The 16,616-nt window shown below is 36.8% G+C and overlaps 1 protein-coding gene across 1 annotated transcript in view; it reads right to left on the bottom strand.

The window, feature by feature from the left end:
* The window catches only part of POLA1 (DNA polymerase alpha 1, catalytic subunit), a 291,484-nt gene that overhangs the window by 49,867 nt on the left and 225,001 nt on the right, over window positions 1-16,616 (bottom strand). The window contains exon 36 of the mRNA XM_070289875.1: window positions 16,448-16,544. Coding sequence (XP_070145976.1) covers window positions 16,448-16,544 — 97 coding nt within the window. The remainder of the gene's footprint in view (window positions 1-16,447; window positions 16,545-16,616) is intronic.

Here is a 16,616-nt window from a genome sequence, read left to right as displayed (position 1 = left end):
ACAGCTTGTTTTGTTTTCAAAGATCAGCACACAAAAGTTTCACAGAGCTGGAAGGAAAAGATTTGGATGCTAAGTTAGATGGGGGTTGGGGGGGCATGATTCCCATCATTCCTTTGGGAGCAGTAGAAAATAACAAAACCTCTATAAAAGAGATGAGCAAGTCTGCTGTGAAAGGAATGACCCCTCACATATAGGGAAAGCAATTTGCATCTACAGATCTCATTGGTATAAACGACCCCCTTCAAAGAGTGAAAACCTCAATGGAAAGCCACTATATACCCATGAAAGGCTTTGCCGGCTATTTGTTGAGCTGTATACAGACTAACAAACAGGAGTGGTTAACCTGGCGCACCATGCACTATAGAGATATTTTTTTTAAGTAGGCTTAGTCAGCTAATCTTGTTGAGATTTCTCTCATACTACTGATTTCTTATTCTCAAAATAAATTAAGAGGCTTCATTCAAAATTCCCTGTGGTCTACCAGCTTGAGTTTGTTGGGTGTCTTTGATTGTCTCTTGTCTTTAGATTCCCTGCCTTGTCTCTTTAGATTTTGCTGTGCCCTTTGGTATTTCCCGTTAGTCCATGTCTGGAATAGCTAATTACATGGTAGCATAATTCCCGCCTGTACAGCAAGGAATAGCAGAACCTTGCTAATTCACACCAATAACTGAAAGACTCCTGTGTAAGTTACTGAATTATGCAAATGAGCAATAAGTGAAGAAAGATGATTCAAAATTGTATTTCATTCATTTATTTTGACAAGTGTAGTTTAGTCTTAATTATTTTGAAAATTTCTTTGTAGCATACTAATAAATTTACTGTGGCACACTTGTTAAAAGTGATAAAGTCTTTACTAAGAGAGACCACTGTGTGCTCTGCTGGATAATTTCCTTAAGACAAGCTTAGTTCAGAGCCTCTCTTTTATCTCGGATTTCACTGACTTTTCAGCATCTATTTTTTGGTAAGATAATATATAACATACCAATAAAACACAGGAATAATTTTAGGAAAAAACATTTACTACATAAAACAGGTCCTATGTATATCTAAACTTTCATAGTGATGATAGTTAAAAAATTAATCATGCTTCAAGAAAGAACACTTTTACATTCTCTGGTCATAATGCCAAAGGATTTTATTTTTATCTTTTACATAAAACTAATTCCAAAAAAAATACCCTAATTCCATCTGTCATTCATCTTTTTTAATTCCTATTTCTGATTTCTGTTTTGTTTTATCTTGCCATACTTCTTTCTTTTAAAGTCAACGATGTCTGTTTTAAGGTAAGTGAATATATCACAGTATGTAATGTTTTCATGTCAAAATACTTACATTATTATATCTAAGCTAAATTATTTAAGATAGGAAAACACTTTGATACACTTCTGACAGATGAATCTTGCAGGATGGAGTCAACTTCTTTCAAAACAGCACCACTGGCTACAGTGGGGAGTGAAGAGCAAACAGCTTTCCAGCTTCCAGTCTTGGGTTTTAAGCTCCACATAGAACAGCCTCTTAATAAGTTCTTTTTGACTATACCTCCAATTCAAATGTGTTTTAAAAATCATGCATTTGTCAACTGAGGTTCTTTAATTTATAAAAAGCTAGATCAGCAATAGAGTACTTAAAGAATAGAGGGAAAGACAAAACTTAAGTCCCAAACTACATGCCAGCATCTGGCCTATTGAAATCTCATCTGCTCTTTAAGGCCCAATTCAGGTTCCATCTCCACTGGGAATCCTTCCTGGAGCTGAATGTGGGACAGCCTGTAGCACTTCACGCCAGCCCCTCTATTTGCCTTCGCCTTCAGGTCAAAGTTTCCCTACCTTGAGTAGGGCAGCGTGACAGTGCAAAGAAGGCTGGACTCTCACACCCTGCAGCTTTGCTACCTCAGGAGAGTCATTTCATCTCTTTCAGGTTATTTTTTCATCTGAAAAATGTTACTTTATCTAATAGGTAATGTAGAAGAGAATGGATGTTAACGTTCTCCATAAAATATAAAGTCCTTAAAAAAATAGGCACTTAAGAGGGTGAATGCTTGAATAAGAAAATGATCAGAAGTATTATAACCTCTAAAACAGGAGCAAGGTCTAAAACAAGAGCAAGGTCTTGGTTGTACCTGGGCCCTTTACATATCACACAAGGCAGAGACTCGACAAACACTCATGGAATGAATTTTGGCGGGATGGAGTGTGAAGCAAGGAGAAACAGAAAAACCAGACTTACAAACCTGCTCTGGTGATCTTACTTGTGGAGTTGGCTTTTATAATAATTTCTTAAAACAAGAAAAGTATGTCAGTATCTAAATTGGCCTGTAAACCTATCTTTTTGTGAGCATAGCTGATTTAAGCCTTAAAGCTCTAAAGGATGGTACTACGGCAAATAGGTTTCCCAGGGCACTTACACAGGGGAGAGTGCAAAAAATGTTAACTTATTTGAACTCAATGACAGACTACTAATTCTGTCTAGTTACTGTCCTGCTGGCCACAAGGTAAGAGAATGCCGATGGGCCTGAATAAATTCATGACAACTATAAAAAGAATTACTCTAAGACTGTGTCAAACTGATGATGAGTCTTCTTTGTATACCAGAGTCTGTATTTATTATATGGACATGACAGTGCAGCATAACATAATAAATGGAAGCTGACTGATCACATGCAAAACAATACCACATCTGGGCCTGGGGCTACTGAGTAACTGAAGATATCACAGGGACACAAGCAAACTTTAAAAATTACAGTTGAAGCCCTTAGACAGTTATGGAAAACTTAAAGAACTACAGACAATAATGAAAACAAAGTCAGTTTTTGTGAAGAGCAAGGCAAATCAAAACCAAACCCACAAAAAACCCCAGTTGATTTAAACATTAAGTCAGGTTAAAAATTAAATTTGTACTGTAGTCAGAAAGGTGAGGGCCAAGCAAAAACACTTCACTTTTAACCATTAGAGGCTATTCTGATATGGCACATGCAATTGGTAAAAAGAAAAACAAAAAAAAAAATTAAAAAGATGCACGAAAGGCAAGTGCTGTCTCTCATAAACATAAAAGGAACAGAAACACTTCTGAGAAGAAATGCTATCACCACAGAGATAAGGCAAATAAGAAATGATGGAGACATTAAATTCTGGGCCAAGTAAAAGAGCAAGATTCCCAAGAGGAAAAGAATATGCAATTTAAAAATAATCCCAAACTACTAGAGAAAAATACCAGAGTCAGAATGAATCTGTTTAAATCTCAAATATCTCTGAGAGCATGAAACAATTCTGGATGACTTTAAATCCTCTAATTTGCTTGAAGCAAATGGGACTGGTGTTTGTATATATTTTATTGACTTTTTGGTTTAAAGTCACATTTATTACAAATTTTAGTTGGTATTAAAAACTCATAAAGTCAATAGCTGATAAAACCACAACGTGTGCTTCTTTAGAAATATTAAGAACAATAAAAACAACAAAGGGAATGCCATATGCTTTTAAGACTACAGACCTTTTAATATTTAAAACTGCATTTTTAAAAGAAGTAGTGTTATACATTTTAAATGGTTGATTCAATACATTTCTAGCAAAAAGCACTAATTTTGAGAGGAAGAAAATTTAGTTTAACTATATCTAACCCAAGTACTTTATTTAGTCACGTTATAACAGATTACTATAGATGTTATACAAATATCGATAATTCACTATTCCTAAAACTTAGAGTACATTCTATCTTGATAGTTAAAGGATCTACTCTCTTCTCTGCCATGAATATTATAAGCTTTTTTCTCCTAATTAATCTGCAATTAGTTCAACCAACCTCCAATTAGTCTTCTACAACATTACCCTACTTAGACAATAAAGCAGTCTCCACACTGGGTTTTAAACCTGGGCTAAAATAGATTCCTACAGACCAAAAATGGTTCTGAGATTTCTCTTTGTAGTATAATTTAGATGTCATATCTAATTTGCTGTCATGACTATTGTTTCACTGTGCAATTTGTATGTCGCTTTGAATGGTAAAGACATCAGAGCTTTATTGAATTAAACCTTCTGTCTTTATTTAGGGTCTGATGTTACATGTTTATGTGTGTATGTTTATGTCTCAAAAGCTCCTTTTGACATCAAGTAATAGTAGAAAAGGATTATGCTTTTTTGATATCTTTGCTCCCAACTTGGTAAATATAAACACAAATGGGGGGAGGTGGTGGTGGTAGCAGCCCTCTTTAAACAAAAGAAACAATTTTAAATAAACAATAATAATATTATTCTTATTATTATTTTAAAGATTGAGATAGCTAAATGAGCCATTCACACTACAGAATCATAGAGGACCTGGCTGTTTTATAACCTTAATGCCTTGATTGTCAATTCTATTAACCAACGGTTTCCTAAGAATTGACTTTTTTATTGATAGTTTTTGTGATGCTACCTCAAATATAAGATATTATTTTTATCACAATTCCATAAACACAAAGAAATGCAAATGCTCCCTGGCTTTAATTCATAAGGAACATGGGCCATCTTACCTAGATTGCCATACTCAGTTTAGTGTTGGTCTGTTTCTAACTGTCCTTCTCCTGGCCTTTGAGTTCAAGTTCTAACCTAAAGTCAGGACTAAGACTCACCATGGAAAGTCTCCTAGAAGACCACTGGAATAGCCTTTTAAGTAATTTTTAGTGCATGAAATTTCATAAAGTTTTTACTAGATAATTACACTTCCTGATTTTGTAATTAGTGGAAGTACATGCAATTACATAATAATTATGATAGTAATTACGTAATTAAGATGTATAATTATGTAGTAAAAAACATCATGGAAATAAAACCATCTACTGTGTAAGCACAATACATTTTAAAAGTAAATTCACTAGCTCAACTGTTTAAAAATACTTTTCTTCAAAATAAAGTGATTAGCTCACATTATCGTCTAACTGCTTGAAAATGGTTTAATATTTTTTCCTCATTGGTGATAGAAGTATATATATTTAAAGTACATGAAAAAAATCTTAGGTTTTTCCCACTTTCAAACACTTGAAAAATGACAGCATGTTTTGCAAAGAAGACCATCAACCATAGCACCATCACCTAGATAATGCCCTTGCTTATATGCTGCTACACTTGTCAAAAGGGACAAAGAAATTGCCCACTGAAAGGACATACTAGGAAAAGATTTTATAAAACTCATAACACATTTGTAATCACATCATGCTTGTGAGCTCATTTCTACATAAAAGTGCAAAACTTGAGTGCATATTTACGGTAGGCTTAGAGAAAAGGCATGCTATCAGAATCCAGAAGTTTGTTGTCCAAATACACAGCAACTTGGTTGTACACAACTTTTGCTATCTTAAAGAGGATGACATAAAATATATAAAGACATCTCCACTACTGGCAAAGCAACTATGGTGACAATTTCCTGGAAAATGTAGTTTTTCTTCTGTCACACTGTAAAGTTGTCTTTAGATAAACAACAAAACAAAAACAAAACTGGCAGTATTCAGAGAGAAAAGCAAAGCAGTATGAAGGGGCTCCAGTCTGCCACAGGAAAACATCAACTTTGTCATTCTTGTATTGAGCATAAGAATAGAACAGGAGGATTCATGTCAATGTATGGCAAAACCATAACAGTACTGTAAAGTAAAAAAAAAAAAAGAACAGGAAAGTCAGCAACAGTAAGGAAAATTCCAAAGTAAATTTTGTAGTACCAAAATTAAGAAATACAATCTTGGTTTCACTTGAAAAAATTCTAGTTCAATACCTTGAAATCTTTACAAGCATGCTGAATCAAGGTTGTCGTGAGGACCAGAATGTGGTGACTGGGGGAGACTGTACTCTGGGCATATACAAAGTGGCCCTTGTATGAAGTGGCTATAGAGCTACATTCCAGTTTTCTCTTTTATAAGCCACTCATCTTGAGAAGCTGAAAGCCATTTTGAAACTAAGATTTGAAAAATCTTAATTTACTTCTCTCTTGTTCCATTTAGTTAACAAGAAAAAAAAGTGGAAGAAATCATGATTTCCTGCTTTTCCCCACTCTCCTAGGTCTGCTAAGGCTACTACAATTTTAAGCTTAATTACAGAATACACTTTAGAAGACAAGGCTGTCATACTAATTCCACCTCAAACCTGTCATTTTAAAGTTTTGCCAAAAGGATGCTCCGAATCAATGGATGAATAGAATGGAAGTAGGCTTTAGTTACTAAGAGGGGAGAATGTCTTAAACCAGTGCTTCTCAACATTTAATACACCCAGGAATAACCTGGGAATCTTGTTAAAATGTAGATATTGGTGCAGGAGGTTTGGGGAGAACCTGATATTTTGCATTTCTAACAAATTCCCATGTGATGCCTATGCTACTGCTTACTGATCACACTGAGTAACAAGGTGTTAGAACTGACGTGGAAAATAATGTAGGGAGAAAAAAGCTGACCTGGGTTCATCAGTATGTTATTTTTTCCCTCAACTGCTAAATTATTGGAATCATTATTTCAAGTTGAATAAAACATTTCTTTGTAAAATTTCCACTCATAACTTGCCTCTTGTTAAAAAAGCAGTACATGTCCATCTTATATAAAGGAGAAAATAAAAATTATCCTTAATCCACCCACAGATAACAGCTGTAAACAATTCTAGTGTTTCTTACCAATTTTTCCACTGTGTATATAAACTACACATTAGAATCATAATAGTTACTTACTTTTGGACTTTAACCTTGTATTATTAGTATTTCTCTAAGTCATTAAACATTGAAACTATGTAATGTCTAACAACAATGAGGCCCCCCTCCCCAAAGCTCAGGGTTATATGAGCCATTTTTTCTATCATCAAAATTCTTTGTTTCTACAATCACTCCCTAATCATAAATTGTTCTAAACTACCATGTTAGTGTCTCCCCTGATAAAAAATTCACTTAAACTAATGAAAGGAATGGGGTGACAAGAAAAAGGACCTCCCCGCTCCCCAAACCTCAGATCTTTTTTATGTTTGTGTCAGAAAACAGCATGTGGGATCCAAGTTCCCACCAGGGATGGAACCCATGTCCCCCGCAGTGGAAGTGTGGAATCCTAACCACTGGACCACCAGGGAAGTCTCATCAGATCATATTTCATTCATAAGAAAATGAAACAAAGGAAAATGCACTTTAAGCTGCCCATTTCAAAACCGTTTTCTGTAATGAAAATTGTTTTTCATAATTATGAAAAATATAATTTTATGAGCAAATTAGTGCTTAAATGAAATTCTACCTTTACTTTTCCATGTATTTGGTAGGTATGAATTGTTTTGTGTGCGCTCTGGTATTATTAAAAACACAGAAAAGGTCCATTTCTAAAATTCAGTGGAATAGCCCATGGGCTTAAAAAAGTGACATTAGAACTGAATCAGACAGGGTGTCTGACACAGCCATGTGAGGCTTTAACAAAGTAAATTCTAAGAGTGCCAACTGGCTTAGAGAGGACTCCAGCGGCTCTTTGCTACTTGTATTTCAGACTTCTAGCAATAATATAACTCTTTTGCTTTCTCTTTAGCAGTTAGGAATAGTAGAAATCCTTAACATCAAAAAGGGAGCTGTCTTAAGACCCTCAGAAAACTCCAAATTCCTATATGCACTAAACCATATAATTTTTTCCATACAATTCTTATTTTCTGGCAAAAAACCCCACACAAAACCCCAAAGCACATTTTTAGACTCCTTAGCTTTTTAGTATTAGTTGTTATCTCTCTTTGGGGTCCCTACTTTCCACAATGTAATAAATTCATTACCACTTCATGAGTGTAACTATTTGGCTGATGGTGAGCAGAGAACAGGACTCTGTGGCAGTGTGGATGAGGGGCAGTCACCCAGGCTCACTCATTAGTTAAGTGACTTGACATTCTTTTGAATCAATTCAAATTTGGCATCAGCAAAATGAGAGCTAGGACATCACTCAACTTTAGTTTCACTTGCAAAGAGCTGAAATGACAGATATTAAATCCAAAAATGTCAAGGAACTTTTGTGACATTAATTTATGGCACACATGAATCATGTGAACAATAGATGTATTATTATATGGTTTTAGAACTTTCCAACACATTGCCATCCATTCATGGACAGAATTGCTTCCTAGGACTTGTTACTCCACAGTTCTCAAAGTGCTTATGTGGCCATATTTTGAGCTAAGAATTCCTTCAACAAATATTTAGTTAGCTGGCTCCCCCATGGGCAAAGCACAGATCAACAGGGTACGACCCTTTGCCTCCATGAACTCAGTAGAAGAGAAAAAAACAATCCAGGACAAATCCTATGAGAAGGGCACTCACAGGGTGCTATGGGAACGCAAAAGAAGGAAGCTTATATACTACATTCAAATTCTTCATCAATATAATGGGGCACGATCCACTGTTACCTCGTGGGGCTGCTGTGCAGACCCATGCTGGACATCTGAAAGGAAGATAGGAAACTATACAAAGTACCTTACATAGGGTTAGCGTAATTCTGGTGACACTAACAAAAACAACAAATACCTACAGACTTGACCATCACGTATAAAGGAAAGACAAAAGAAGAGCAATGGTAACAAGAAAGGGACAGCTTAAGAAAAAAACAGCAAAGCAAGGAAGTGAGAAAAAAGCTTGAGAGGGGAAGTCATTGGGAATTTCACCATACTGAAAGAAGCAAGGAGCACAGCCTCTGAAAGGGACTGTCCAGTAGGCTGTGGCCCTCAGGCTGCCCATGGTCCTCTGCAAGAAACAGGGGTGACCTGAACAAGAGTCTTTCTAGACCTAAAGAGACTTCACTGAGAAATCAGTCTTCCTAACAGATGCTTTTCAAAAGTCCACAGGTAAAGCACCATCCTTTTGCTAACATTTATGCTGTAGCTTCAATTCCTTTCTTCACCACAGTCCTAAATCCTGGTGTCCCTATTCTGGCAGAGACAAATGCAACATGTAAAAATTTCACCAAGAAGACCATGTGTTATGGGTTGAATCATATTTCTTTCACCCCTAAATTCTTATCGAAGAGGGGTTAAAGTCCTAACCCCCAGTACCTCGGACTGTGACAATATTGGAAATACAGCCTTTAAAGGGCTAATTAAGTTAAAATGGGACACAGAAAGGTACAGAGGGAGGACCATGTGAAGACAGGATGAAAATAGCCATCTACAAGGCAAAGACAGAGGCCTCAGAAGAAGCAACTCTTCTGATGCCTTGATCTCAGGCTTCTAGCTTCCGGAACAGTCTGAAAATACATTTCGTTGTTTAAGCCACACAGTCTGTGGTACTGTGTTATGGCAGGTGCAGCAGAGTAACACACCATGCTACTACAAACAGCTGACACACAGAATAAGAGGAGATAAGAATCTGGTAAGATAGAACAGGAACAAAGAAAGTGGTTTTTCTGTTTTTGCTTTTAGGAAGAAGGAAAAATCAAACATTAAAGTGAAAAGGCAATTAAAGTTCAAAAGAATAAAAAAAAACAAGCCACAGACCGAGGTAAAATATCTGCCAGAGACACATTTGGTAAAAGACAGTTATTCATCAGGGTCTTAAAGTTTTCTGCATACAGGTCTTTTGTTTCTTTGGGTAGATTTATTCCTAGGTATTTTATCCTAGGTATTTTAGGAGATGGTGAAACGAATAGAGAGAGTAGCCCTGAAACATATACATTATGATATGTAAAAAAAGATAGCTGGTAAGAATTTGCTGTCTGACGAAAACCAGGAGCTCACACTGGGGCTCTGTGACAACCTAGAGGGGTGGGATGGGGTGGGAGGGAGGTTCAAGAGGGAGGGGACATATGTATACCTATGGCGGATTCATGTTGATGTATGGCAAAACCAACACAATATTGTAAAGTTAAAAAAAAATAAAATCTGAGGAAAAAAAAGGAAAAAAGAAAAGAAATTTTAAAAAATGATGTGATTTTTTAAAAAAAGGTTATCCAAAATATATAAAGAACTCTTAGATAAACAACTCAATTAAAAACTGGGCCAAAGAAATCTCACCAAAGAAGACATATGAATGGCAAATAAGCATATGAAAAGATGCTCCAAATCATATGCCATTAGGAAAAGGGTGGTTAAAACAACAAGATGCCACAACACACCTATTAGAATGGCCAAAATATGAACACTGACAACACCAAATGCTAAGGAGGATGTGGAGCAACAGGAACACCCGTTCACTGCTCAGTGGAAAATAACATGGTCCAGCCACTTTGGAATTCAGTTTGTCAGTTTTTTACAAAACTAAATATCATATGATCTAGCAATTTGTTCTCTGGTATTTACCCAAAGGAGCTGAAAATTTATGTCTACACAAAAACCTGCACATGGATTATGTTTACATGAGTTTTATGCATAATTGCTGAAAACTGGAAGCTACCAAGATGTCCCTCAGTAAGCTAATTGATGAATAAACTGTGATACATCCAGACAACAGAATATATCTTTTTACACATTTTATTTTGTCTTGTATAGCTGATTAACAAACAATGTTGTGACAGTTTCAGGTGAACAGTGAAGGGACTCAGTCATACATATACATGTATCCATTCTCCTCCAAAGCCCCCTCCCCTCCAGGCTGCCACATAACATTGAGCAGAGTTCTCTGTGCTGCACTGTAGGTCCTTGCAGGTTATTTATTTTAAATACAGCAGTGCATACACGTCAATATCAATCCCAAACTACCTAATTATCCCTTACCCCCATCCTTCCCCCCAGCAACCACTTATTTGCTTTCGAAAAGATAAGAGAATATTTTTAGTGCTAAAAATGAAATGAGCTACCAAGTCATGAAAAGACAGAGGAAACTTAAAATGCATCTTAGTAAGTGAAAGAAGCCAATGTGAAAAAGCCACATCCTATATGATTCCAATCACATGACATTTTGGAAAAGGCAAAATTACGGAGACAGTAAAAAAAGAAAAAGACAAAAAAAACAAAAAAAAAGAGCTGCTGCCGAGGGGTAATGGGGAGAGAGGTGACTAGGAGAAGCACAGAGGATTTTTAGGGCAGTGTCTGATACTATTAGGTTGATGCAAACATAATTGTGGTTTTGGACCTTGACTTGTAAATGTGTGTTAGTTGTGCCATGGTGTCAGACTCTTTGCAACTCCATGGAATCTAGCCTGCCAGGCTCCTCTGTCCATGGAATTCTCCAGGCAAGAATACTGGAGTGGGTTGTCATTCCTTCTCCAGGGGATCTTCCCAACCCAGGGACCGAACCCAGGTCTCTTGCATTGCAGGAATTCTTTACTGTCTGAGCCACCAGGGAAGCCCACTTAAATCATTATAACTAGACTCAAATACATCTTTATTAATAAAAATAAGAACCATCACAATCAATACATTTTTGCCAATGAGAAATAAGTTTGTTTATTCCTGTAGTGTAAGTATCCATGCTTCAGGATTTGACGAACTCTTGGAAAGCATGTCCTGCCTCCTGCTGGCCGTGGAAGCATTTTCCCTGCAAAAGTTGTCGAGATGCTTGAAAAAGTGGTAGTTGGCTGGCGAGGGGTCAGATGAATATGGCAGATGAGGCAAATGTGTTCAGCTTCTGAAGCAGCTGTGCATCGTACAGTCGGGCGTTGTAGAGAACTGGGCCCTTTCTGTGGAATAATACCAGTTGCAGGTGTTCCAGTTTTTGGTGCATCTCACTGATTTGCTGAACCTACTTCTCAGATATAATGGTTTCACCAGGATTCAGAAAGCTGTAGTGAATCGGATGGGCAGCAAACCACCAAACAGTGACCATGACCTTTTTCTGGTGCAAGTTTGGCTTTGGAAAGTGCTTTGGAGCTTCTTCTTGGTCCAACCACTGAGCTGGCTGTCACCAGCTGTCGTACGCAATCCACTTTTTATCGCACATCACAATTTAATCAAGAAATGACTTGTTGTGTAGAATAAGAGAAGATGACACTTCGAAACAATTAAAAAAATTTTTGGTCAGTTCATAAGGCATCCACTTACTGAGTTTTTCACCTTTCCCATTTGCTTCAAATGCTGAATGACCATAGAATGGTTGACGTGAGTTCTCTGGCAACTTCTCGTGTAAGAGGATCAGCTTTAGATGATGGCTCTCAGTTTGCTCACTGTCAACTTCCAACAGCCAGCCACTATGCTCTTCATCTTCAAGGCTCCCATCTCCTTTGCAAAACTTCTTGAACCACCAGTACACTGTACGTTTGTTAGCAGTTCCTGGGCCAAATGTCTTGTTGATGTTGCAAGTTGTCTCTGCTGCTTTATGACCCATTTTAAACTCAAATTAAGAAAATCGCTCAAATTTACTTTTGTCTAACATTATTTCCATACTCCAAAATAAATATAAATAGCAAGTAATAAGTCATTGGGATTCCCTGGTGACTAAGACAGTGAAGAGTCTACCTGCAATGTGGGAGACCAGGGTTCAATCCCTGGGTCGAGAAGATCCCCTGGAGAAGGAAATGGCAACCTACTTCAGTATTCTTGCCTGGAAAATCCCATGGATGGAGGAGCCTGGCAGGCTACAGTCCATAGGGTCACAAAGAGTCAGACACAATTAAGCGACTCAAAAAAAGCAAGAAATGTACATTAAAATGATGTATGTAACATAACCACATTTATTAAGAGTGTATTCCAATATCAAATGGCAAATTTCAACAATGTAAAAACTGTAATTATTTTGCACCAATCTAATATAATGGTGGATACATGTCATTATATATTTGTGTAAACTCACAGAATGACTGAGTGAGCCCTAAGGTCAAGTATGGACTGTGGGTGATAACAATGTGTCAATATAGGTTCAGCAAACTGTCCCACTCTGGTGGGTGATGTTGATAATGAGGAAGGCTGTGCATGTGTGGGGGGCAGGAGGTACATGGGGAATCTCTGTACCTTCTTTCAGTTTTGCTGTGAACCTACAACTGTGCTAAAAAATAGTCTATTAAGAAAGGCAGTTGGTGGATTCCTTTCTTTGCTTCCAAAACAATTTGACCACATTAGTGGTTTATCACACTTAGCTGCAGTTGAATTTTTGTGTCTGCAAAGGGCTCTTAGCTCCTCTAGGGCAGGGAGCATTGACCATCTTTGTTTTTCTGACATTTAGGATGGTATTCAACAAATAATAGGAAATATATATGTACTGTTTTTATCGCTGCTGAATAAATGAAAAAAGACTCAGTTGAGAAAAGTCAGACTCTTTTTCTTCCTTTATTTTTAAGCAGACTTACTTTAGACAACTGGGCAAAGATTTGAATTGATTCATGTCTCCCTCAAACAGTTCACTTATCCCTACTCAGGCCAAGGCCCCCCTGGGATGAGGCAGCCAAATGGGACCATTATGTGCTGCCACCATGGAAATGGATTTTTACTTCATATATTGCCACTATGTTCCTCTAAAACTTTTGGATCTATTATGCCATCTGTGTACATTCTGGAGCAGTTACAATAATAATGTCAAGCCCCAAAGAAATAAGATTTTTAAAATGTTATGTATTTATAGTGAATATGCAGTAAATACTTCACCAAACTGAAAAACAGTCCCTTATCATCTTAAAGGAAAGGGAAAAACACCAAATGGGGTTAATTCACATTATGGACTAATGGCCTGTAAACCTTCATTTGAAAAGCAAAGCACAGGAAAAAGCTTTGATGAGAGCTACTTTTCACCATAAAAATAAACCTCTTTCCAATAACTTGTATGTGATTTTTTCCCCAAGTCAAATTGACGAGTTTCAAACACAGATTAAAGCCACCATCCAGTTACAACCCTCAAAATATGGGCTTTATAATGGAAATGGTAAAACTATCTTAGCGAAGGAAATGTTGCTAGGTACCAAGAGTAAAGGAGAGTCTATGGTAAATACTTTACACGCCAGTTTCAGGGCACTTGTTGACAGACAATACTTAGATTCCATTCTCAATAATATAATTGTGTGTAACTATTGTCATTTTTCACAGGACTTTCGATGTTAACATCTATTGGTGTTCTGGCCTTGGTCCAAATTGAATAAATTTATTTGCCCTCTTGATCTCACAGATTTTCAATTCTTTTTAACAGCAAATCTCCCTTGAATAGCTAATCAGAAGACAACATTTCACTCCAACTCATAAAGTGAGAAGTGAATTTTATATGTGTTACATTAATTTATACTTATGGAAGTTTCCCCTCTAACTGTTCACCTATGGACTGTAAGAATATTGTTGCTCTCCAATTGTTCCCTATGGATTACAACCTGTACTCAAATCTCTTCTACTTAGAACCTGTCCAAATCATGTGTTCAGAATTGTTTGGGGGGACTTTCTTAAATTTTACCCCATACCTTCTGAACTAGAAATTCTGGGTGTAGGAGCCATGGATTTATATTTTTACATGTACCAGGTGACTCTTAGGTACGAGCTTATCAAATGTCATTTGTTAGGAAACCTGTGCTCTTGGACTATGGCATGACCTAGCCTCTCATTTCTATCCCACCACTTACCACTACTAAATTATCCAAAAATGTCCAGACCAAGTAAATTCTATCCAAATTCCTTCATTCCAAAGATGCAATTTAGGAATAATAAGCAGATCAAAGGAAAAATAGTTACACTAATTAACACTCCATAAAGAAAGCAAAAGGATCTTGAAACGTTTAATGAAGTTCTTTCTGTCAGACATCCATTTTGTACCCTTCTTTTGCTTTACTTTCTTTATCCTTCTGATATGTAAAAGAACAAGTCAGTAATTCCATGCCGTTTTGGCTCTGAACTCCTGAATAGTGTATTTATTAGAAGCAAATGACAAAAAAAAGTCCCAATCCTTAAACTTGTGAAACGGAACTAAATAGCGTGAGTATACAGATTCTATCAACACTTCTCCCTTTTTGCCAAGCAAGAATTTTGCAAGTGATTACTCTGTTCCATCCTATTTTTCAGGAGAGCAACATACACTCCTCCATGCTCTCTAAAAAGCAGGGGTAAGTTTCCAATGACTTTACAGATCAATTCTACAAGTCTCCAAGTCACTGGGCTTTCTGAAAACTGCTCATCATTCAGCCCTTCAGATAAGAATTTTGGAAATGTCTGGAAGAGGAATCTATCCCCTAGGAATCTAAGAACATCTAGGGACCAATTTGGATTCAGAAAGAAGTAAAAGGGGATCAGGTTCTAATATACAGGTACCCAGAAAGAGGTAACAAACTTGACAGAAACGGACAATGTACTCATCAAATAGTACTTAATTCTCTAAATGCTTAAGGCCTTTAAGGAAAGATCCTTTGAGGTAAAACAGAAACACTTATTGTTGATATGCAAATGAACATGGGCTAGATGATACCAGTCATGAAAGAAAGTTCAAAAACCTAGTTACTAATGGATTAAAGGAGTTTGTTCTCGTATATAAATTTAATTTATATATATGTAGATATACAACTTTATATAATAAATTTTCTCTTATAAATTTAATTAACTCACTGAAAATAAGCTGTGGAGATAGCCCAAGGTATTGTTGAACATCTAAAGACAAGATACTAATATTTGAAAATCTCTATCAGTCATAAAGTACTTTATATTCAAAGACAGAATAAGTCAAGGCATTAAAAAAAAAAATTCTAGCCTATCTTGTAAATGGAAGAACTGAAGTCAATTATGACTAGAACAGAAGAGTTAAGACCAAATCAAGGGCATAGTGATTCAGTTATCTGGGAAATTCAGAAGTATTTGTAGGTTTCTATATGTCCTTGAGGTTGCCTCTAGCCCTGGCACTGACCAACAAAATGTTGCTGATGTTCAATGGCAAACAACATAAACACTTTATAGGTAACTAATACAAAAAATGTGTAAACTCACCTTTTTAAATATTTTACAGGTAATAGAAAAGTTGTCAATGTGATTTTCAGGTAGGAGGAAAAAAAACCCATGCACTTGTCATGACATTTTCAAATATTTTAAGTTATGTAACAAAGCTTTTCTCAGGCCTATTAAGCCCCACAGTGCCTGCAAGTCTTGTGTAAGACATAGGCAGCACCTGATAATCTGGGCTGAGGCATCTATATGTTCTCTTAGGATGGAGTCAATAAAAGAACTCCACCCCAGTCCTGTGTCTCAAAATGAACCTAGGCTTTTAGTAAACAGCAGAGACATACTCCAGGTCTATTTTTTCTGGTAATATCTGGTTTTTGTAGGTCCAACGATCACGTTGCCTATGCTTACTTCATTACAATTACTAAACTCTATAGAAAATAGCATTTTTAAAATATAGCATTTAAAGAGTCCTTTCTGTACTGTTCCTCCCTCAAAGCCCAGCTTTAATAGAGAACAATGTGAGAAAGGCTGAGGGGGCCAAAGCCGGGGATTCCTATGCCACCGCCCCTCATGCAGGGGATGCCTGTGCTCACAACAGCTCCCATGGCCTGCTTCTCAGACAGTGGTGCGATGCTGCATGAACAGCCTGACACAGTAGGTCTGGCTTTTATGATGCAAATTTCCACTTTAAACTCAAAGGTAATTACAGTATTTTAACGTACCTTTCTCATGATCGGTAATAAGTTTCTCCAGTGCACACTCCACATCAAAAATGTACCGGTAAAAGCACAGCTGGGTGTACAGGGACTTGTCAGAATACTGCAATATAACAGAAAAATAAATGAATTTTGGGGAGGGGGGAGCTTTGGAGATCACTCAGCAAGTGTATCC

The sequence above is a fragment of the Ovis canadensis genome, chromosome X (genome assembly GCF_042477335.2).
Source record: "Ovis canadensis isolate MfBH-ARS-UI-01 breed Bighorn chromosome X, ARS-UI_OviCan_v2, whole genome shotgun sequence".
Lineage (NCBI taxonomy): Eukaryota > Metazoa > Chordata > Mammalia > Artiodactyla > Bovidae > Ovis > Ovis canadensis.
The sequence above is the reverse complement of the archived record's forward strand: the minus strand, read 5'-3'. Positions and strand labels throughout refer to the sequence as shown.